This window comes from Mesocricetus auratus, unplaced genomic scaffold (genome assembly GCF_017639785.1).
Source record: "Mesocricetus auratus isolate SY011 unplaced genomic scaffold, BCM_Maur_2.0 Super-Scaffold_6730, whole genome shotgun sequence".
NCBI classification, from domain to species: Eukaryota; Metazoa; Chordata; class Mammalia; order Rodentia; family Cricetidae; genus Mesocricetus; species Mesocricetus auratus.
The window spans coordinates 42,037,396-42,059,875 of NW_024429184.1; the positions used below are offsets into that span (position 1 = coordinate 42,037,396).

A 22,480-nucleotide genomic window follows, 5' to 3' on the forward strand; every position below is an offset into this window, starting at 1 on the left:
AAGTACATTTGAAAATAGCTTTACTTATTTAACTGTAAGCATAAGTCAAACAAGCAAATCCTGAACACCACCTTTGAACCTAGAATCAAACTGAATTGTAACTGGGAAAATGTAGGCAGATGATAATGATGGACACTAGCTTTCCATCAAGGCCTGACCATGGAGAGCAGCACAGGGTCCTTGCCTCCCTCCCTCCCTCCCTCCCTCCCTCCCTCCCTCCCTCCCTCCCTCCCTCCCTCCCTCCCTCCCTTTCTTGTCTTATGGTCAGTATTGATGTAAATTAAATACAACACATAATGGGGAAATAGTACTTTTTAGTAAATTAAATACAACATATAATGGGGAATACAGTACCTTCAACTATATCTCATATTTTACAAGCTATAAAAATAAGTTTTTCTGTAGATAAAAAAATGAAAGAATAATATGTATTACAAGTTTTAAAAAAATATAACATGACATAACGGCTTGTGCCACAATTATTCTGAGTCCTTAAGTTTTGTAGTCATAGTTTAGATCAGAAATCTTTCATCCACTAGTGTTTTGGTTGCCAAATTCTTTTGTCCTACTGTATTGCGGATAAATCGAAAAATCTGGGAAAACAGATGAGAAGGAAATTAAATATTCCTAAAAAAATTAAACACACAAATCAATTTAAAATATTTCAATTAAATTAGTCAATTTTCTCAACCATTTCTTGTCATGAATGAGATATTTTAATTACTTGATACAATTATTTTAAAACTATAAAATATTATGAAATATATTTATGAATTAATATATACCTATCATACTTACAAGAATATACCTTTACTTGTTTTTAATTTAAATAAAAATTAATTTAAAAAGAATATACCTTTAAATAATGAAGGATTTTTTTTTGTTGTTCATGATTCTAGGTCTCTACCCAGGAATGAGTCAAGTGCTGACTCACGCCTTCTCTCATGCAGGAGGGTATTCAGGTGACATTAATAATGGCATCTCAAGTACAGTTGCCATTTCTTGAAATGTGCACTTCAGCGGTTTTACCCACACTGTACTCACTATGCACACAGGTGAGGCTGTGTGAGAGGGTGTACAGCCCTGAATGGCACCTCCCATTGTTTGGATGGGACTCACTTTTGGTACGTGGGAGGAAGTGAAGTATCTTCCTGGCTGCTCAAGGAACTTCTGCCCTGCCCTGGATCCTAGATTTACTGTCCCCAGGACAGAATGCAGAGTGCAATCTATTAAATGCTTTTTCCTTTCATTGGTAGGGCTAGTCATATTCTAAGCGTTCCCTAAACCTTACTGTAAGTAGAGGCTCACACATTCTGTTAAGAAAATAAACACCTACACTTCCAACACTTCTGCTTTAGAAGAAACCCAGAATGCGTTTATATTTACCTCTTGTTGCAGGTATGTGAGGAAGGATGCTAAGACAAAATTCTGGCAAGCCAAGTCCACGATGCAGAAGAACAACAGATCAAAGATAAGAAGCGTGGCCTCATTTCCATAATACAGCACACTGCTGAAAGAATGGCCTTCGTCTACAAAAAGCATGTATAAGATGTGTCAAACAGCGGCAGAACAGATCTGGGCTAGCTTCTGGTAACAGTAGATTAAACAGTCAATGCTTTATGGCTCACGTGAAGAAAAGGTATTAAGATTTGCCAGTCTCAATGTTAAAGACTTAGAAGCTGTGGTGTTAATATCAAAGCCAACAATGATAATTGCTAGAAGTGTAAATATACCATGAATGCCTTCTGAAGAGCAGTTAGTGAATATTCTTTCTCTGACTATAGAACCAAAGACTAAATTAGCCTTAGAAATAATGTCTAAGATAAAGAATATAAGTTAAATCCAGCAAGGCATAGCACAAGTGTTCTAGAATTTCTGTCTCAGTTTCCTACAGTTTTGTCCTCTGCATGCAACACACAATTCTGTCCTTTGTGGGATGTGCACACACTTTCAAAAGACCTGATAAGTGATACACACCCCTTTACCATGAAAAATAAACAAAAAAACCAAGTAGACATACACAAATGCCACAAATAATTTGTAGGGGGCTCAGAGAACCACATATTCGCCTGGTGACTGCTATCTCTTCTAGCAATGACATCATAGGATGGCCCCATAACTAACTGTGCACCTTCTTTCTCCCAAAAGCTTCTCCCTTACATTTCCCTAATGGACACCTCTTCCTAGATATCCCAAGTTACCTTCAGATACAGCACGGTCTCATTCTCTTTCCTCAAACCGTATCCTCATCTTCACTCCCTGATTAGGGCATTGCTGTCATTCACTAAGTTAGAATCACAGTTGGAAATCTGGGCAGTTTTTGTCTTCCTTTCCTCTTTCTTCTTTTTAATATGTTGTGGGTGGTGGTGATGATGACAGTAGCGGTGTGTGTGTGTTATATGCATGTGTGTGGAAGTACACATGTCTGTGCATGCCTATGATGCATGTGGATGCAGAAGGTGTGTGTGGTGTATGAACACATGTGTGGGAGTATACATTTGTGTGCATGCCTATGACGCATGTGGATGCTAGGGGGTGTGTGGTTGATGCATGTGGATGCTAGAGATTATGCCCGGTATATACAAATGTGTGTGGAAGTACACATGTCTGTGCATGCCTACGATGCATGTGGATGCTAGAGGAAGACGTCAGGTGTCCCAGGTTTCTACTCTGTGCCTTACACCTTTGGGACAGGGTCTCTCATTGAAGTTGGAGCTAGGCTGGCAGCTGGCAAGCCCCATACCCTGTGTAGCAATGAGATTACAGATATACCTGTGGTCAAGGTCCAGCTTTTACCAGGTATTGCTGGTGCAAGTGCAGGACCTCGTGCACACAGACCTCTCCCCAGCTCCTCTCTTCTTTACTGACATGGTCTCACTATGTGGCTCAGGCTGGCCTGGAACTTGAGGTCTGACCTCAGCCTTCTGAGCTGATGGAATTGTATGGTGTACCATGCCTGGCTTCATCTAATTTTTCTTTCCCAGTGCCTTTTTCTCCTAACATCTCTGGTAAACCCCTTGTCTTCCTTGTATCCATTCCTACTGCCTTAAACTTATTATCATCTCCTGGTGAAGACTTAGACAGAGAAATGGAAGGCAGGAAAAGAAGGAAGGGAAACAGAAGAAAGAATGAAAGAAAAACGAAGGGACAGGAGGAACATATGACAACAATTGTACTTTTAGACCATCTTCCCTCAGCACCTACCCATAAAACCCCTCTCCTGGGACCTACCCCGCGCCCCTCTCCTGGGACCTACCTAAAATACCCCTCTCCTGACACCCACCCTGCACCCCTATCCTGGGACCTACCTAAAATATCCCTCTCCTGGGACCTACCCCGCACCCCTATCCTGGGACCCACCTAAAATACCCCTCTTCTGGGACCTACCCTGCACCCCTCTCCTGACACCTACCCCGCTCCCCTCTCCTGGCACTACTCATACCCTGCTTTGTGTCTTTACACATAATTATTCTGAAAAACCTTTCAAAGGTCATACTAACATTAGAAAAAAGGGGTCTTCAAAAGTTCAGAAAGGTTAAGCAGCGTTTTGAAGTTCACAAAGCTAGCGAGTGTCCAGTTGAGTTTTAAACCTAAGGGCAGAAGAGTCTGAAGCTATATTCTCAACGACTGGCTCATTTTTAAAAATTTAGCCTGCACCATGCTACCAGATTAACTAATCCAATCTACATACTGGGTCAGTTTGCACACTTAGTAGCCATGCTTATTAGTGGTGGCTTCTAACCTGCTGTTACCATGTGTGCTCACCAAAACAAAATGCTGGTAATACCCTCTCACATAGACACAGCCCATTATCTTTTATATTATGCACTTTAAAAAATACAGGTTAAGAGCAATGAGATGACACATTTATGGAGTAATTTTAGTATTTCACACCACATGGATCAACTTACATATAGCTGGTGGTATAAATTAAGTATTTTCTATAAGACAAAGGGAAACTCACAAACCATTTCTTTTAAAATCTTTTCTTTTAGTGGGGCTGGAAAGACAGCTCGGCAGTTAAGAGCCCTGGCTGCTCTTTCAGAGGCCTGGGCTTGGTTCCCAGCACCCACAGGCAGGCTCACAACTGTCTGTAACTCCGGTGTTAAGAGGATACGACACCCTCATCTGGTCTTGGTAGGTATCAGGCACATACATGACACACAGACATACATTCAGGCAAAACACCTATAAACACAAAAACTTAAATGTAAAGATGATTCCTATATCAAGGTAAGTAATTTTTAAGACTGGCTAAAAAATGAATTAGATGTAGAAGATAAACCATATAGAACTCTACACATTTTGTAAGTCTGGCATTAAATAAATATTATATATTTGTTTTACTATCTGAGCTACTATTAATTTTAAAATTTGACCTTTTTGCTTTCATTCAGTCACACATACACACACATATGTATTGTTGCTGCTATATTTCAAAATAAAATGGAACACAGAGATGACTATAGTTCCATGAGGTTGAGTTAACCAAGTTCTCATTGCTTCTACATAAAATCACTAAAATCAATGAAAAAAAAAACTATCTCAAGCACACCCTCCCACTGCAAACTTGCAAACAGGACTCAGATTCAGCAAGGGGAGTCACCGTTATAGAAGATGCTCTTCTCCATGGGCTCCATGAACTCCATCCCCAGGACCCTCTCAAGCAGAAGCTTGTCTTTTATAAAGTAATCCATTTCCTTATGAACCTGATTTGAGAAGACAGTCATGTAAAAAAGTGTAATGAAATAAATAAATGTCCAGTTAATGCAAAATTTCTATTAGAAATAGAAAAAAACGAGGAATGAATAACATACAAAAAACTTCTATAAGATGAATCACTACACTAGTCTTTATAATAGAAATATTTTTAGAAAAAGCTTTAAATCTTAAATTCTGTGAATATATTTAAGGATAGATATACTGAAAATTGATTTATAAGATGCTTTTAAGAATACAATCACAGTGGAACATTTTGGTAACGTAAAATTCTAGTAGAGACATATTTAAGGGAATCATCATTTGTCAATGGACACATTAAATTCACATCTTTCTTTCATATTATCTAACTTTATCTCTAAACCATAAATTGTTAGTGACTATAAGCGTTTTTTTTAACATTATTTATAAGTATTAAATGACACAGAAAACAAAAACAGTAAGAGGTTCCCTGACTGGGCTGATTAAAAATGTAACTGAATTCCCATTTAACTTTTCAAAAGCAGCAGACGACCTTACCACCTTAGCTTACACATAGACATTAGTATACATACATGATCAATGAAGGAGCCAAGGAACTTATTCATTGCGTGGTATGCTTTTATACTTTGTTCAAAAGTACTTGCTGATGAAGTCAGCAGTCTGGCAGGGCCATTTCTCTAATATGAAAAAGAGAAATGTGTAAATATAAGACACTTTGTGCTTTGGACCTTAAGTATGGCAAGCCGCATGTGAGCAATCCTTTATACAAACCCTTGTTAGAGTTTCATGAATTCTGTCATAGTGTTGCCTCATCTGGTCAGAAACTGCAATCTGAAAAGTCTGCCCGTCTGTGTTGGGTACCAAGCCTCTTTGGCTGCACAAACTTTCCTGAAAAAGTTAAAGGATTTAAGATAGAGACCATTGCAAAAGGCCTTTCCTAAAAAGCAAAGCATACCACTTCTCTGTAGTTAGCATCACGTGTCATAGGACTGATAAATCTAGTGAAGTTTTGCTGATACTGTACTTGAGACCAAGGTTCTAATGTCACTCAAGGTCCCTTCCTCCCTCCAGATTTGATCATGTTCCCTTCCATCTTATCCTAGCTTCCCTGTAGGTATCCATGTTGTCCTCTTTACTGGGCTATTAAACCACCCTACTTATTGTGTACTTGGTATTCATAGCTTTCACTGTGATTAGCCTTACTGTTTTTGTTTGTGTTTGTAAGACAAGACTCAACAGTGAATGTTATGAACAGGACATCTTCTCACAAGAATGCAACCCTGACAATCACAAGCTCTAGTTTACTGCCTGGCCGGTTTCCACTGAAGGCTCTTGGTTCCCTCAGATTCTGGCTTTGTGACACCCATTCATCTACTTCAGAACTCACCACTCTGCTTTGTCTGATCCCAACCAGCAATCAGTACAGCACTTGGTTTCCACAAAGTTAAAGGAAGAATATATACAATGAACTTCTACATTTTAAATAAAAATTTTACTTAAAAGAGTACAGGTAATTGTGGAGAATATATAAACTATGAAGAGGTACCAAGAAAAAAAAGATTAACTACAAATTTTAACATCTGTACTAAAGATATTTAAAGCCCCCCATTTCCAGACCTTTTCTAAGTCGTAACATATGGACAACAAAAAAAACGAGGATCACACTTTTTGTCTATCATCATACCCTGAGCAATTTTCCATGTCATTACATACTCTATAAACCATTTGGGGCGGTGGTGGAAAGAGTGACATTTATTATTACTTATTATTTATATAAAAAGTGGCATCATAGGAATGGTACCCAAGTGCAGTGTGACAGCTCTGCTCAGTCAGTGATGATGAACCCCCAGTCTTCATAACTTCCAACTGGCAGGCAGCGAATAATGCTGGGATCTTTCAGGTCAGGCCTTGAGTTCCTTCACAGCGATGAGCCAGCTTCCCTCCCTAGCTCCACCATCACCGGGGCACACATCATGTTCTGGAGTGTTCTGGGGTCGGCTCACTGGTACTTGGTCATGTACGGAGAGCGATTCACTTCTGGTCGGTCTGTGGTTTCTCCCTAGAGGGGAGGACTCTACATTCTCCTGACTCTTCTCCTAGGCATTTTCCAAGTCATCTAGGCCTTCATCCTCCTCCACATCTTCAAAGGCACTGCTATCCAAACAGACCTCATTGTCTGACAAGACACTCATCGTGGACCCACGAACCATGCACCTCAGCCTCACACAGCACCACTCACGGTCTCCCGTTTAAACAGAAAATACCTAAGTACCTACTTCAGAGGTTTTATTGCAAAGATAAACCAACCTACATAATCATCTCCATCTTTTATATGTTTTTCCTTGTGCTAAAAATCTAGAATCTAATTAGCTATTCATATTTTGAATTTTCCTTGAGTTAAATTCATATAATCAGTCAAAGACTGGGAAGTCCTGAGAAACTCCTGGCATATATTACTCAAAAAATTTTCCATTTGTAAAAGCTTATTCTGATAACAATTATTTTATGGGTGCCTATTCTTTAATATTACTAACTATTAGCTTCAAAAAAGTACAGTAAGTTGAAGAGGGAAAACCATGTTTTTGGATATCAATATCGTTATCATATTTGCTATAAGCACTTTACCCAAATTCTATTTGTTATGCTTTAATAATATTCCTCAGTTGGGCATATTCTTTTTCAGGAGCTTATGATTTAATTTCTAAGAGCTAAGAGAGTGGCTTAGCTCCTAAGTTCTCTAAGTTCAGTAACCCCTAAGGCTTTCTTTTTAAGTGTCCCTAGTTTTTTCTTCTATTTGAAAGTTATCAGGGTATATAGTAGAAAAAAACAGCAACTCTGTCATCACGCAAGCTTCAATGTTAACAATATTTAACTAATCTTTGTTCATTTATCTTCCCAAATTTCTTTTTTTCTTAGAGTATTTTAGAGCAGACTTCAGATCCTGTCATTTCATCTGTGTATCTCTAAAAAGGACTTAATAAAAAGAGCTACCACTGACATTTTTATAGCTAACAAAATTAACCGTTGCTTAATGTAAGGTAACAACAAAACCATTACATCGGATTTTCTCCAAAGACTGAGTCAGGATCCAAAGTCCACATCTTGAGCTTCATTTCTTTGCTTCTTAGGCTTCCCTCAGTACATGGCATCTCATCTCTCACAACATCACCTCTTCCTTCTGTTCACACCATTGGTTTGTTTGAAAACACTCAAGGCATTTGTTCCGTGGCATTATGCACTGGATCTGCTAAGGCCTTCCTTAACTCTATTGAAGTTCTTCCTGTAGTCTTTGTTATTTCCTATAAAACCATGACTAGATCTAGAGACTTGATTATAGTCAGGCTCAATTTTCACATGCTACCAGGAAGTGTACAATGTCTGCTTGCCTCATTTGTAACGTACTGAGAGGGAGTCAGTGTGTCCAGTGTGCCAGCCTGACCCTTCGTTAGACGCTCCCCACTGGCAGGCACTTGTTGTAATAACTACTGATGATCACAGCACTCTCACTCATCTGTCAGTCATTGTGAAATGCTGAGTTCCTAACATAAATGTCCAGTTTCTTCTCTGCAGAGGAGGAACCTTCCTGCTCTTACTTGATTACTCTGAGGTGTACTTCACACCCAAACTACAGGACAAAATGGGACTATTAATATTTGGGGTCATGAGCTGGAATCCCTGGCACTTTCGAAAGGCATTTCAGGTTTCCACTTTAAAATAAAGAAGACATAGAATACATTCCTACCGCTTCTCTTTTGAGATTCATGTTCATCTCTTCCATGTTGGTGTCTGCATGTCCATGGACTGACCTCCCATGAATGTAATACCCAAAACATCTGTGGGACAGCAGAAACACAGACACCTACCGAAAGAGAAGCAATCAGAGGCTCATCCAGAAAACTACAAAAGCAAGTTTTGGTTAAAATTTCTCTCCTTTCCCCAAAATAATAAAATAAGCATTGAATTCTTAGAAAGTGCATGAAATAGAAACCAATGGAGTAAAGATAATAAAGTTTATTTTATTTTATTTTACTAGATGGAGAGAAGATTGGAACTGTTTTCTAAGAAAGGAAGGCTGTAGGATGAATGAATCATTAATTATTCAAAATTAACGGTGGATAAAGAAGAAAAAAGCTAAGGCAGTAGTATTAACTTAGGGAAGGTTGTATCTATTCCTCAGATTAACAGCTGGTTGAAATTAGATTAACAATCCAAACATCACAAACCAACTTGTGGAGCTGCAATAGACCTGCTTTGTGAAACACATCTGTAATGCCTCTCCAAATACAGCTGTCTTTTCAGAGTGGGAGTAACAGCTGTAGACGGGGTCAGAAGGTACTCACATTACTCATGGAGCAGAGATCAACGAATTGCCGGATTTTGTCTTCTATGAATCGCTCATAAAAGGCAGCAAAGAAAAAAACCTGCAACAGTAAGTCAAGTCATGAGCATCTGCCTTCATGATGGCTTCTTCTTTAATAACCATGGTGCAGTATTTTAGGAAAAAAATGAAGCTCCAACCAAGAGCACAGTGACCTCTAGAGGTTCCCATGGGATAAAACCTCACTTATCAGTTCTGACTCTATCCTCAAAGGAAGGGAGATTTAGAATTATGTTAGGAGTTACTGAGTCCATTTTTAATTTTAAAAACTTATCTTGCTAATAAAGCCAGGAAAAAGAAAGGTGGGAAGGAAGAGTCTTACAAATTTAGTGTTGGGAAGAGGGCTCAGGACATGAATGCTTGTTGCACATGCCTGAGGACCTGAGTTTGGATCCCCAGCAGCCATACCAGAAGCCTGGTGTGCAGGCTGCAGCTGACCTCAGAACCTGGTGTGCAGGCTGCAGCTAATCTCAGAGCCCGGTGTGCAGGCTGCAGCTGACCTCAGAGCCCGGTGTGCAGGCTGCAGCTGACCTCAGAGCCCGGTGTGCAGGCTGCAGCTGACCTCAGAGCCCGGTGTGCAGGCTGCAGCTGACCTCAGAGCCCGGTGTGCAGGCTGCAGCTGACCTCAGAGCCCGGTGTGCAGGCTGCAGCTGACCTCAGAGCCCGGTGTGCAGGCTGCAGCTGACCTCAGAGCCCGGTGTGCAGGCTGCAGCTGACCTCAGAGCCCGGTGTGCAGGCTGCAGCTGACCTCAGAGCCCGGTGTGCAGGCTGCAGCTGACCTCAGAGCCCGGTGTGCAGGCTGTAGCTGACCTCAGAGCCTTGTGTGGAGGTTGCAGCTGACCTCAGAGCCGTGTGTGGAGGCTGCAGCTGACCTCAGAGCCTTGTGTGGAGGCTGCAGCTGACCTCAGAGCCTTGTGTGGAGGCTGCAGCTGACCTCAGAGCCCGGTGTGCAGGCTGCAGCTGACCTCAGAGCCTTGTGTGGAGGCTGCAGCTGACCTCAGAGTCTTGTGTGGAGGCTGCAGCTGACCTCAAAGCCCGGTGTGCAGGTTGCAACTAACCTCAGAACCCGGTGTGGAGGCTGCAGCTGACCTCAGAGCCTGGTGTGGAGGCTGCAACTGACCTCAGAATCTAGTGTGCATGCTACAGCTAACCTCAGCACGAGGGGTGGAGATGGGCAGGACCCTCACTCCTAAGTATAGTGGAGTAACTCAAGGAGACACTGCATACTGATCTCTGGCTCACACATGCACACACATGTATACCTATATGTCATGTGCACACACTTATACAAACAGGTGTGTACATCACCCACTGACACATATGAATAAATCAATGTACTGGTAGCCAAGACATATGACTAGATTTGTAATTTTGTTTATGTTTTGAATTTCAAAAGGCATTAAGAACTTCATGGATTTTAAATTGATCATGAACAGAATAGCATATAAAACATATTTAGCATTATATTTTTACTATTGATAATGTGTTAACTTTCAAATGAAATGCTTTTAAGTGTCTAATTATATGGATTTAATAGCAATACTAGGTAAGGACATTTTATAAATTCAAGTTTCAATTACAGACCTTTCCAGATAAGTTTCAGAGAAACACATTTCCTAACCACCCTATTTAGAGCTGCCCCACTGTTCCTCTACGCTGACCTCTACTCTGCTCTGCTGCTTGATGATCTCATATTCCTATAAATAGCTTCATAGCACTCGTCACACTCCCTAGTAAGCTCTTGTCAGAGCGTTCCTATGAATTCAACACAATGTCTATTATATACACCGTGCTTACGTCCAACAACTGATTAGACTTTACGGCAGCTCATTACAGCATGTCCTTAAACTGAGCCAAATAAATGACCAGACAGTAATGACACCAATAGCAACAACAAAACAACAACAACAACAACACACACACACACACACACACTTTTAAAGCACACAACAGTATCAACAGTCAAGGTGTAAACACGTGAAAGAGATGGACACTAAAGCCTGACTAGCATTCCTCTGCAGAGAGGAGAGATGCATGTGTGAAGCTGTACAGTACAGGAAGGCGCAGGCTGCGTGAGGAATGACCTGAGGACATTGAGGAAGGCTTTCTGACTGAGGCCAAGCGAGAGCAAGACTGCCAGCCCTGTCCTAAGCCCCTCCCCCGTTCTTCTTAGCCATAGATCTGACCTTTGGGCAGCACACACAGTTGTCTAGCCGAAGGGCATCAGCACAGTTAGGTATGGCCACATGACTAAGACACTGAATGGTACTTCACAAAGACTCTTTCTTTTCTTTAAAATAGATTTTACTTTTAAGTGTGTGTGTGTGTCTGCTGGTGTGTATGTATGTGTGCATGTATGTGTGCAGACAGGTGTCTACAGAGGTCAGAGGGGCCACTGGATCCTCTAGAGCTGGTGTTACATAGGTTGTGAGCCACACAATTTCTGTGCTTGGAACCAAATTGTGGACCCTACAAGAGTACCCAGTGCTGTTCCAGTTGAGTATAAACTAACTTGATATGGTCTTGTCACCTGAGAAGGCAGTTTCAGTGGAGGGGACTTCCTGGGTCAGACTGGCCCTCCTTCAGGAATGTCTGTTGGGGACTGTCTTATTGCTAATTGATGTAGGAGAGTCCAGCTAACTATGGGCAATGCCATTCATAAGTCCAATACATCTTTTCTTCCCTCAGTTGTTTTTGTCATTGGTGTATGTCACAGTAACAGGATGAGAGTTGTATACTCTTAACCACAGTCATTTCTCTTGTCCCAAGACTTAAAGAGGGACAGAAAATCCAGATTCCTAACTCCCTTCTGTAAACCCATCAGTCATTATGGACCAGGAGATGAACTCAGGGATGGAGGGTCCACCTCCACCTGGTCCTGATGACAACACGGAACCACCTCTTCAGCCTGGACTGCCGACTTCTGCTCTTGTTTTTCAAGAAGGAGGTGTAAGGGGAGGGAACAGCTTCCCCCCAGCACTCCTGTTTTGCTTTGTTACATGTAAGGAAATGGGCAATGTTTCAGACTCCATCTTCTGTGTGTCCTTTTCACCTGGTGGTCATTCACTAGCTCTCACTAGATCCAGCTCTGTAGCTTCAAGTTCGAACACTGTCACCCATGCAAAAAAAGGTGTACATTCAAAAAGTCAGTTCTCAGGCTGGAAACATACATATTTCAAGTGTTAGAGCACTTGCCTGCTACATATAAGGCCCTGAGTTCAATTCCCAGCTCAGTGGGGGAAAGCCCATTCTCAGGTGATGGAATGCCACTTGAATCCAATCCAAAGGAAAATGATAATTTAATCCGACATAGGTAAAGAAAACACTGTCTAAAACATGCAAACAACAAGAAAAAGAAAATATCCAAAGTATAGTACATTTGGCCCCTTAGTTACATATAAACTAGTCTGCCTTGGGTCTGTATCTGCAAAGACCCTCCAGAGTCCACAATGAATAGGAAGTGAACTCTGAAACCAAACTGCCTGGGTTCAAATTCCAGCACTGCCAACTCTAACTGTGAAGCTTTATGCAACCATTTACTCCTCCACAGCCTAGGTTTCCTTGTTCGTAATGTGAAGACACTAACTTAACCCCTCCCAAAGGGAAGTACAGACGAAGAACTTAATGTGTGTAAAGCAATTATTGATTCTCAGATGCCTGGATTGTGATACACTATAAATAGCTGTTATTATTGCCTTTGTCACCTTCTTTCTGCTGTAGAGCTCAGCATTAGAGAAACATTAGTACCTGAGGTTTATAAACTGGCAATGTCACTTACAGCACAATCTCTTGTTACCTGTATTATTCCAATCACCAGCCAGATAGCGGTAGCCACTGCATATCTCAAAATGCGGCTGTAAGGAGCTATGTAGTCAGACATGTTTCTAGAAAGGCTAGAGGATGAATCCATTAATGCTAAGTGTTTGAACCCCACAACCTGAAGGAAAAAGGAGAAATGGGAATTTAAACAAGCATAAGCAAAGAAAAGTCTTCCAGACTGAAAATGAAAAACTCTACTTACCTTGAAAAACTAAAATACCCAGGCTTGCAAACAGTAGCAACACCTAGACACACATTACAAACCTAAGGCTACCAATAAGTTAAACAAACTAGCAACTCCTGAGTATTTAACACATGCCAGGTGGCTACATTAAATATTTTCTGTATTTCAAAACAATACATTTCAAAATGTCTTCCAAGGAATGTACTTTCTTATGTGAAATGAAGTCATAGTTAAGTATATTGCATTGACGGCCATGTCTCTTCTCCTTGTAAAACAAAGGCTCTGGGAATTTTTACAGTAAGGTGTCTATACAATTTTATTTACTCTAGTGCTTGCAAAGTTAACTGCAGAAGCATATAGTACATTTTCAAGTTCATCAAATATTCAAATCCTTTTTACTTTTTGGGATTTCAATCAGTCTCCTTAGCCCAGGCTAAGTTGGAACTTGCTATGTACATGACCTTGAATTCTTGATCCCTTCTGCCTCCACCTTCAGAGAGTTGGGGTATAGTCCTGTATTACCACATCTGGCTTCATCAAACAGTATTACAAACAAACGCTGCTTTGCCAAAAAGTAAGTATATGAGGCAGTACAAGTGTTGATTAGTTTAATTCAGCCATTCCACACTATATATGTATAATGTAAACTATGCTGTATACTAAAAACATAATTTGTGTAGAGGAGATATGCTAGTGAGTAACTTAGGGCTTTATGAATGCTGAGTAACTGCTCTATTATTGAGCTACAGTCTCCTGTATGTCTCCACCCCCAAGTCCTTCCTATAACTACTTGAAAACAAGGTCTTGCTCAGTTGTTCAGGCACTAGCCTTGAACTTACTGTGAAGCCCAGGCAGGCGTTGACCCTGTGACCCTCATACCTCAATTCCCAGGTAGTGGGGATATAACAAGCATATAGTAGTGGTTGGTTCTAAGGCAGGGGCGGGGATATGGATCATACAGAAGGGAGATACTTGAAAATATACAGGTGGGATCACCTGAAAGCTACCAAAATAATCTTTAATGATAATGTACACAGTACAAGTTCATCAGGGAATTCTGCTGCAGACCACCCGTACAAAAGCTACTCCTTAAAATCCCAGAGTTCACAGAGACACAAAGAGGATAGGTAGTGACCTGGGGGAGGGTGGGGGCTGCAGGGAAGAGGAATGGTGGTGAAGGGGGGAGTGGGGGGTTCAGATGGTAAACATTCCATGTGTTCCATCACAACTTAGTTAACCTTTTGCTTTTGTTTGTTTATAGGAAGAATAAAAGGGAAAAGTAAAAGACATTCCCTTCTACTGTTTTGACAATACTTCACCCCAGAACAATGTTGAGATTCTAGTGACATTTGTGAAGTGCTAATAAAAAGTCGTATTCAGTTGTATCACATGACTACATCACACAGTGTATACCTCCAAAAAGAAGAGTGTGGCAAGCACTTGAAAGAGAGGATTAATTTTTCTCACAGTCTGAATCTCATTCCATTCATTTGCTACAAAATACGTCCTCCATATGCTCACAGGAACGGTGGCACTCCGGACACCGCCCTCACCTGGGGAGGGAGAAGAAATGAGTAAAAGCTTTTCTCCCTTGCTCTGCAAGGCAGCAAAAGAAATTTGGTACAAACACTGACTCATTTACCTTCAACAGCTTTAAGAACTTTTCCTTTAGGTCGCTCCCAATCAATAAAGAATATATCTATGGTAATCTGGGATATGAGCTTATGCAAAAATTGTAGAGCCTAAAAATAACATACAACAAAACACCTGAGAAGTATCAGTATTTAGGACTAATTATAAACACAATTCTTTTCTAGGCACGGCAAAATCACAAGAGTCCATCATATACTCCAAATCACCAAGTGTACAGAACTGTCACACACCTACTAATTCACCTTCTGTTTTTCATTTTGTCCCTACCATAGGGACATGAAGAAGAGAAGCTGTCCTTCTTCCCTCCCCCATGGGACCCTCGCTCAGATGGCTGCCTTCCTCTAGGCTCTGTGCATTATCTGACTTCATTGTGAGTAAGGTGTGCTGCGAAGCCTCGTGAACACAGTGCACGCCCCGGCTGTCTTTTCCATCTCTCAGGCTGAGAGGGAAGCAGAGTGCTCTCTTTACAGGAGCAGGCACTTTAAACCTAGTTCTCATCCCTGGGGCATCACTGATCAAAGGATAAACTCCAACTACAGGATGCCAACTGTCCTCAAGAGTTACTTTCTCCGTGGGCGATGCAGACACTGCACTTCCAACAGCAAGTGGGGGTGAGGGCAGGGACATGGATGAGGACATGCTGGGGGGGGCACAGAAAGATGAGGGGGAGGTTAATCATAGCTTCTGCAATTCCAGCACTTCATCAGAGTCGGTTTTTACCCTTCATTAACAAAGAAACAAAATCCACGATGGAAGGCATTTTGTCCCATTGTTGACACATTGCCAGATTTTAAAAGAAAAGTTAAACATTGAATATCATTTTATCAAATTAGTTGCGATTCATGATTGCTCAGGCATATTTATAACTTCTTTGAAAAATTGATTCAAGATATAACTTTAAATGGGATATTATAAATGAAGGCACATTTTCTATGTAAAATTCTCACCAAAAATCATGAATGCATCTGAATCTGAAAGACTCACGAAATTGAGTAAGCTGTCCTTTGAAACACACCTTCATAGCAAAGGCACACCCCACATAAGTAACGAAACGTTCTTCTTGAACTGGCATTGGCAGCAAAACAGAGACAGACTTCTGTGCCTAAAAGACATGACATAAAACCAAAGGAAGCGTAAGTGTGGCAAATAGTGACAGCTTCAGTAAATGACACACCAAAGGGCGGGGAGTTTAGCAGCTGCCCAGGACTTGAACAGAAATGTCCCCAAAAGTGGTCTGTTATTAAAACAGCTTGCCAGTCATTCAGATATGAGCATTTAGGTTACATTCAGAAATTCACTTACTTTGAAGAAAATAAGCCAATAGAGACCGGTTCCCACTGTGACGATAAAAAACACATTGGCCAGGTCACCAGCATAGTACACCAAGAATTTCATAACTGTCTGCAATTTAAAAAGAAATACAATTTTTTTTTGTTTTTTTGAGACAGGGTTTCTCTGTATTGTTTTGGAGGCTGTCCTGGTACTCACTCTGTAGACCAGGCTGGTCTCAAACTCACAGAGATCTGCCTGCCTCTGCCTCCCGAGTGCTGGGATTAAAGGCGTGCGCCACCAATGCCCCGCCACTTTTTTTTCTTAAAAATATACGACTACTCAGTAAATTCTTGACCCACAAGCTCCTTCACAGTATCCACTAGAGTCAACTTTCTCCTTGGCTCCCACGCTAGTTTCCACCTCTCACTCAAAGTTACCCACTTCCTATTCCATCTTGAGTACTTTGTGGAAAGCAACTGTCATCCTTTTGTCAAATGCCCTTCCCTTTCTCTGTCACGAGTTCTGAGGCAGGGTCTGTTGCAGTTGTTTCTGTCAGGTTCCCCAGCACCTGGCACTCTACAACAGACCCTCAGTGACCACCGTGGAATGAGCAGTTTGAATTCACCTCCACGAGAGGCCCAAACAGGAGCACAAGCCCTGTGCTCTCACTCCTTATCACACTGGCTGAACAAGTTATTCCAGAACCATTCTCATGCTCTTCATTTGCAAAACAGAAACAACACTGTTGTTGAGTTATTGCAAAAATTAAGCAGAAAAATCAAAGCTCTATTTCATTTTTACTATATATAAAATGGGAATAACAATAATGCCCAACTACATAAGGCCATGTGAAGATTAAGTAAAGCATACATACAAAGCTTAAAAATGTACCTGTGTACAGTAAATATTCAATAAATATTAGGCAAAAGGTTTTTATTTTTTTAATTTCAAAATAAATGAGAAGTAAACTATAAAGTTAATGGAGTAAAATCTTCTTTGGTGTTGAGTGGGCAAGTTTTCCTGAACAAAAAGAACATAATATATAATACACACAAAATTCATGTGACAGTGTAGAAGCTAACTAGGTGGTAAGTGCTAATTATATATTGAATGTTAAAGGCATGGACATTAGGTAGCTCATAAACTTGCACAAAAGATCTCAACATGAACAACCAGAAGGGGATTAGTATTTTGAAAAGACAGCTCCTTCATAAAAATAAGAAAAGCAAGGAACCTAGTAGAAAAATGAGCAAGAGATCTGAATAGTTCACAAAAAAGGGAGTCTCAACATTTTAAAAGTATATAAAGGGCCAGAGAGATGGCTTAGCAGTTAAGAACACTTTCTGTTCTTCCAGATGTTTGATTCCCAGTATCCACATGGCATGTCACAACCATCTCTAACTCCAGTTCCAGAAGAGCTGATGCCTCTTCTGGCCTCTGTGGCCACAGGCAAGCATGTGCACAGGCATGCATGCAAGCAAAACACCATATACATAAAATACACTTTTAAAGTATATGAATAATAAAACAAAATAAAAAATAAAATCAACAGTGACATCTTAACATATGGTACAAATATGTTAATGTTGAAAAATACCAAGCATTGGCAAAGACAAAAATAAAAATGGAGGTGGGAATGTGGACAGACCTTGGGATTCTGGGAAGAAAGTGAAGTTGTATATGTTCTATGACCTCAAAATAACTTTCCTAACTCATACTCCAGAAAAATCAAAGGCAGCTTGCTTAGTCATCTTCTAGCTGTATCTTATGGAAAAGATCCAGAATAATCAAAACATAAAAACATTCATTTCAAAACCAACTGTACCTGTAAATCAATCATGGGGCTCCCAATGCGTCTCTTCCACCCTGCCGTCTTCAAAAGAGATGACAACACCGCCAGCCCACCCAACACACCCAACGCAATCTAGAAAAGAAAACAAGCATTTTAGAACTTGCATAATTCCTCTCATTGCTCCTAAAACCCACCGTAAATAGAATGTGAAATTACTCAAAAATTGATGCTGAGCAGTTGAAAAAACATGGGAGACAAGCTGTAAAAAATTCCAGTGGCTAAATTTGGGGAAAATTTCAAAAGAAAATGAATAGTAATGAATTATAAAATCACCTAACTTAAATATCAATGAGATCATATTGACTTAAGTAAATAAGTGAATAAATATTAATGAGAGCAAAAGGAAAGTTCTGCCTTGTAATGAAGTTCCAATTTATAAATTCTAAAGAAACGAAGGAAATAAAAGCCATCCGTCAAATACCACAGTGATACTATCCTACAGACAAGCATCACCAGTGGGCAGCAGCAGTAGAGGACAGCAGCTGTGGAGATGGCTCTGTCAGCAAGTGTTTGCTGCACCATCACAAGGACATTAATTTGGGTCCCCAGAACCCATGTAACAGTCACATAAAAAAACATGGGACATACGCCTGTGATCCCAGTGACACGGGGATAGAGGCTGAGGATCCCTGTAGCTTGCTGGCCAGCCAGTCAAGTCAAATCTGTGAGTTCAGTGTGAGACACTGTCTTAAACAAATAAGGTAGAAACACACACACAGACACAGACACACACACACAGAGACACACACACACAGAGACACACACACAGAGACACACACACAGAGACACACACACACAGACACACACACACACAGAGACACAGACACACACACACACAGAGACACACACACACATACACACAGAGACAGATACACACAGAGACGCGCACACACACACACACACACACACACACAGACACAGACACACACAGAGACACACACACAGAGACACACACACACAGAGACGCGCGCACACACACACACACAGAGACAGACACACACAGAGACGCGCACACACACACACACAGACACACACACACAGAGACACACACACACAGAGACACAGACACACAGAGACGCGCACACACACACACAGAGACAAACACAGAGACACACACACACAGACACAGACACACACACACACACACACACACGCACACACACACACTCACTCCTGACCCCATGCACTGAGAAGGGATTGATGCCCTCCTGTGGTATCTCTAAAAAAACCACACAAACTCAATTTAACCATGGGAAACTTCCAGGGAAACTCAAATGCTAGCAAAGGATCCTGGCCATGAAAGACGAAGGAATACTGGGACACGGCTATAGACTGAGGGCTCACAAAAGATCTGGAAAATGATAGGGAAATACCCAAACACAACGCAGGTTAACTGACAGGATTACAGAAATACTGATCTCCTGGTTGCCATCACTGCACTATGGGAAACCATATCTATTTTCAAAACTTTATTTACATCTGAAAATTTTAAAACTAAAATTATAGTGTAAATATTTTACAGGGCAAAAGGTACTCACATCTGTCTGGACAAATGCGTCTCCTTGATTCATCTCATATTTGACTGAGAAGGAAACCTGGTATTTAAAAGAGAACAGATCAGTCATACTAAAATTAGACACTACAGACCTACTTTCCTAATAGTAAACTTGTAGCTGGATTTTGGCATAAGCACCATCTTTTTAACAATCACAATTCTGGATGTTGGCTTTTATTCACAGATAGGCTTTTATGAGAACATTCATGCTGCATTAAATCTCTCTCTTGAGCATGCATAAAGCACAGAGGGGTTTATTAGGAACTAAGGTCACTGACAGTAGTCCAAGCCAAACTAATCATATTTCATTTTCACACACATTTTTGTTGCTGAGAAATAGGATTGTCTTTGCATCAAAAATTACCAACTAGCTAAACAACCATATCGTAAGAAGGCAGCTACTCAAATGTCCAAAGAGAAGCTGGGGAGAGCACAGAAAGAATGAGAAAAGGTGTGGGAGAGCGGTGACCCTGGTCACAGAAGTGAGTCTGGGGAGAGGAAGGACTTAGAAGTACACTATCGGATGTAGCAATGCCAAGGGCAAGATGGCTGACCTCCATGGTCTTCAGAGAGGAAAAATGTCAAGAGCTGGAGTGAAAAACAATAAAAGATTCAAACGGCTGGAAAATGAAGCAAGGGAGCAGCGGCAAGCTGAGGAGCTGGCAATACTGAGGGAAGATCTGACTGGCTGTTAGTTGCTTCAGTGTGCTTTTAAGATGAAGCACCCCAAGAGTTCGACAAGCACGGGAAATGATCTATTAGAGAGGCTGGCTGAAAACGGGTGTCACACAGGGTTAGAGTCACTGAGGAAAGGTGTCACACAGGGTTAGGGTCACTGAGGAGGACAGGGTGTCACACAGGGTTAGGGTCACTGAGGAGGAAAGGGTGTCACACAGGGTTAGGGTCACTGAGGAGGACAGGGTGTCACACAGGGTTAGGGTCACTGAGGAGGACAGGGTGTCACACAGGGTTAGGGTCACTGAGGAGGAAAGGGTGTCACACAGGGTTAGGGTCACTGAGGAGGACAGGGTGTCACACAGGGTTAGGGTCACTGAGGACAGGGTGTCACACAGGGTTAGGGTCACTGAGGAGGACAGGGTGTCACACAGGGTTAAGGTCACTGAGGAGGAAAGGGTGTCACACAGGGTTAGGGTCACTGAGGACAGGGTGTCACACAGGGTTAGGGTCACTGAGGACAGGTGTCACACAGGGTTAGGGTCACTGAGGAGGACAGGGTGTCACACAGGGTTAAGGTCACTGAGGAGGAAAGGTGTCACACAGGGTTAGGGTCACTGAGGAAAGGTGTCACACAGGGTTAAGGTCACTGAGGAAAGGTGTCACACAGGGTTAAGGTCACTGAGGAAAGGTGTCACACAGGGTTAAGGTCACTGAGGAAAGGTGTCACACAGGGTTAGGGTCACTGAGGAGGAAAGGGTGTCATACAGGGTTAGGGTCACTGAGGACAGGTGTCACACAGGGTTAGGGTCACTGAGGACAGGTGTCACACAGGGTTAAGGTCACTGAGGGGGACAGGGTGTCACACAGGGTTAGGGTCACTGAGGACAGGGTGTCACACAGGGTTGGGGTCACTGAGGAGGAAAGGTGTCACACAGGGTTAGGGTCACTGAGGAAAGGTGTCACACAGGGTTAGGGTCACTGAGGAGGACAGGGTGTCACACAGGGTTAGGGTCACTGAGGACAGGGTGTCACACAGGGTTAGGGCCACTGAGGAGGGGAAGAACAGACAAGAATGGGACAGGAAACAAAGAAGAGTCCCTTCTTAGGTATCCAGGAGGAGATCCAAGGGATTTGTGCAGGTAAAGCAAGAGGTTAGTCAGCTGCTGTGGGTCAGAGAGAAATGCTGGGCATTTAAATCTCAGGCAGAACTTTGTAATGGCTGCCAGAAGAAATTTAAAATGTCTCAATTATATTTTAATTAAATGTATTTTTAAAAGATCAGGGTATTTTTCTTTTTGCACTTTCAATAACTTTAAGGTGAGTGTCATTAAGTCAGGTAGTTCGCAGCTCTAATTTTGTTTCCTCTTTTATTATCAATGTTACTTGTGTGTGCGCACGGGCACTGCATGGCACGTGTGACGCTCAGCTTTGTGCAGCCCTTTTCTCCTTCTCTGAGAGGAGGCTCCAGGCCTGAACCCTGCTGTCAGGCCTCTGCCCAGCACTTTCACCACTGAGCCACCAGTGGGCGCTGCTGCTCCTTTATTTCTTATGTTTCACTTTCTCAACACTTAGTTTGAAAATGTGGACAATAATAATATTTAAAGAAAAGAGTATTTGCATTAAAGTAAGTAACTTAGTATGAAGTTTTAAGCCAGGCAGTGTTTTGTGTTGTTATTTAGCATGTTTCTGATTTTTCTTCTCTCATTACAGTATATGTAAACCCAGTGAATGGAAGTGCATCTTACTGCATTAAGTACTACAGATGAGAACAAGACGTCTTTTAGGTTAGGTGTCCCTCCTTTGTTCAGTGAAAGCCTGGTCAGAGTGGAGAGGAGAGCAAGCAAGGAACAGGAGTACTAGCTGCCCAAGAAGATTAAGATAACAATAAACAGCAGTGAGGTCCAGAGGTGGGGAAAGTTATCTCCTGCCTTTCATGTTTCCAGAGGACAGGTAACACATGAATCTTCCGGAGGATAGAAAGCATCCAGGATTTCCTGTTCCTCTGCTGGCCCTCTCTCATCTGTCCCTCCTCCAAGCAGGAATGCTTTCTGAGGGAAGGATGGAAAGGTGCTGGCCACGTGTGGGCAGGATTTTGCAGGCGTAGTCTTTGGTACATCTGCCTTTGGATGTCTGAGCTCTCTCTCTCATAGGTGGGCCTCTCAGACAAGAAGGCCTTCGCTCTTTAGTGAATCTGGGCTACAGACTCCATTCTCCAGCCATCGCTGCACTACCAGTTCTGAAGCTGATGATTTTAATCTTTCTGCCTGCTGAAGCATCTCTATCCAGCGATGAGCCCACTTAGATCCACTGTGATTTCTGAGTTCCTGGTTTAACCAGCCAAGGAACAAAAAGCCAGATCTAGATGCTATGCGTCTCACATGTAACAGG

The 22,480-nt window shown here is 41.8% G+C and overlaps 1 protein-coding gene across 2 annotated transcripts in view; it reads right to left on the reverse strand.

Moving 5' to 3' along the window:
• Nucleotides 1-297: 297 nt before the first annotated feature.
• Nucleotides 298-22,480, reverse strand: part of Tmem67 (transmembrane protein 67) — a 44,477-nt gene continuing 22,294 nt past the window's right edge. For both annotated transcript variants that reach the window (XM_005066192.4, XM_040741064.1), the window contains 14 exons: nucleotides 19,398-19,454; nucleotides 17,833-17,931; nucleotides 16,038-16,136; nucleotides 15,751-15,837; nucleotides 14,725-14,824; nucleotides 14,496-14,635; nucleotides 12,876-13,016; nucleotides 9,042-9,122; nucleotides 8,444-8,560; nucleotides 5,473-5,589; nucleotides 5,274-5,378; nucleotides 4,607-4,709; nucleotides 1,387-1,529; nucleotides 298-593 (listed from right to left, as the gene is read on the reverse strand). In XM_005066192.4, the coding sequence (XP_005066249.1) occupies nucleotides 513-593; nucleotides 1,387-1,529; nucleotides 4,607-4,709; nucleotides 5,274-5,378; nucleotides 5,473-5,589; nucleotides 8,444-8,560; nucleotides 9,042-9,122; nucleotides 12,876-13,016; nucleotides 14,496-14,635; nucleotides 14,725-14,824; nucleotides 15,751-15,837; nucleotides 16,038-16,136; nucleotides 17,833-17,931; nucleotides 19,398-19,454 (1,470 nt within the window). In that variant the 3' untranslated portion in view covers nucleotides 298-512. The remainder of the gene's footprint in view (nucleotides 594-1,386; nucleotides 1,530-4,606; nucleotides 4,710-5,273; nucleotides 5,379-5,472; nucleotides 5,590-8,443; nucleotides 8,561-9,041; nucleotides 9,123-12,875; nucleotides 13,017-14,495; nucleotides 14,636-14,724; nucleotides 14,825-15,750; nucleotides 15,838-16,037; nucleotides 16,137-17,832; nucleotides 17,932-19,397; nucleotides 19,455-22,480) is intronic.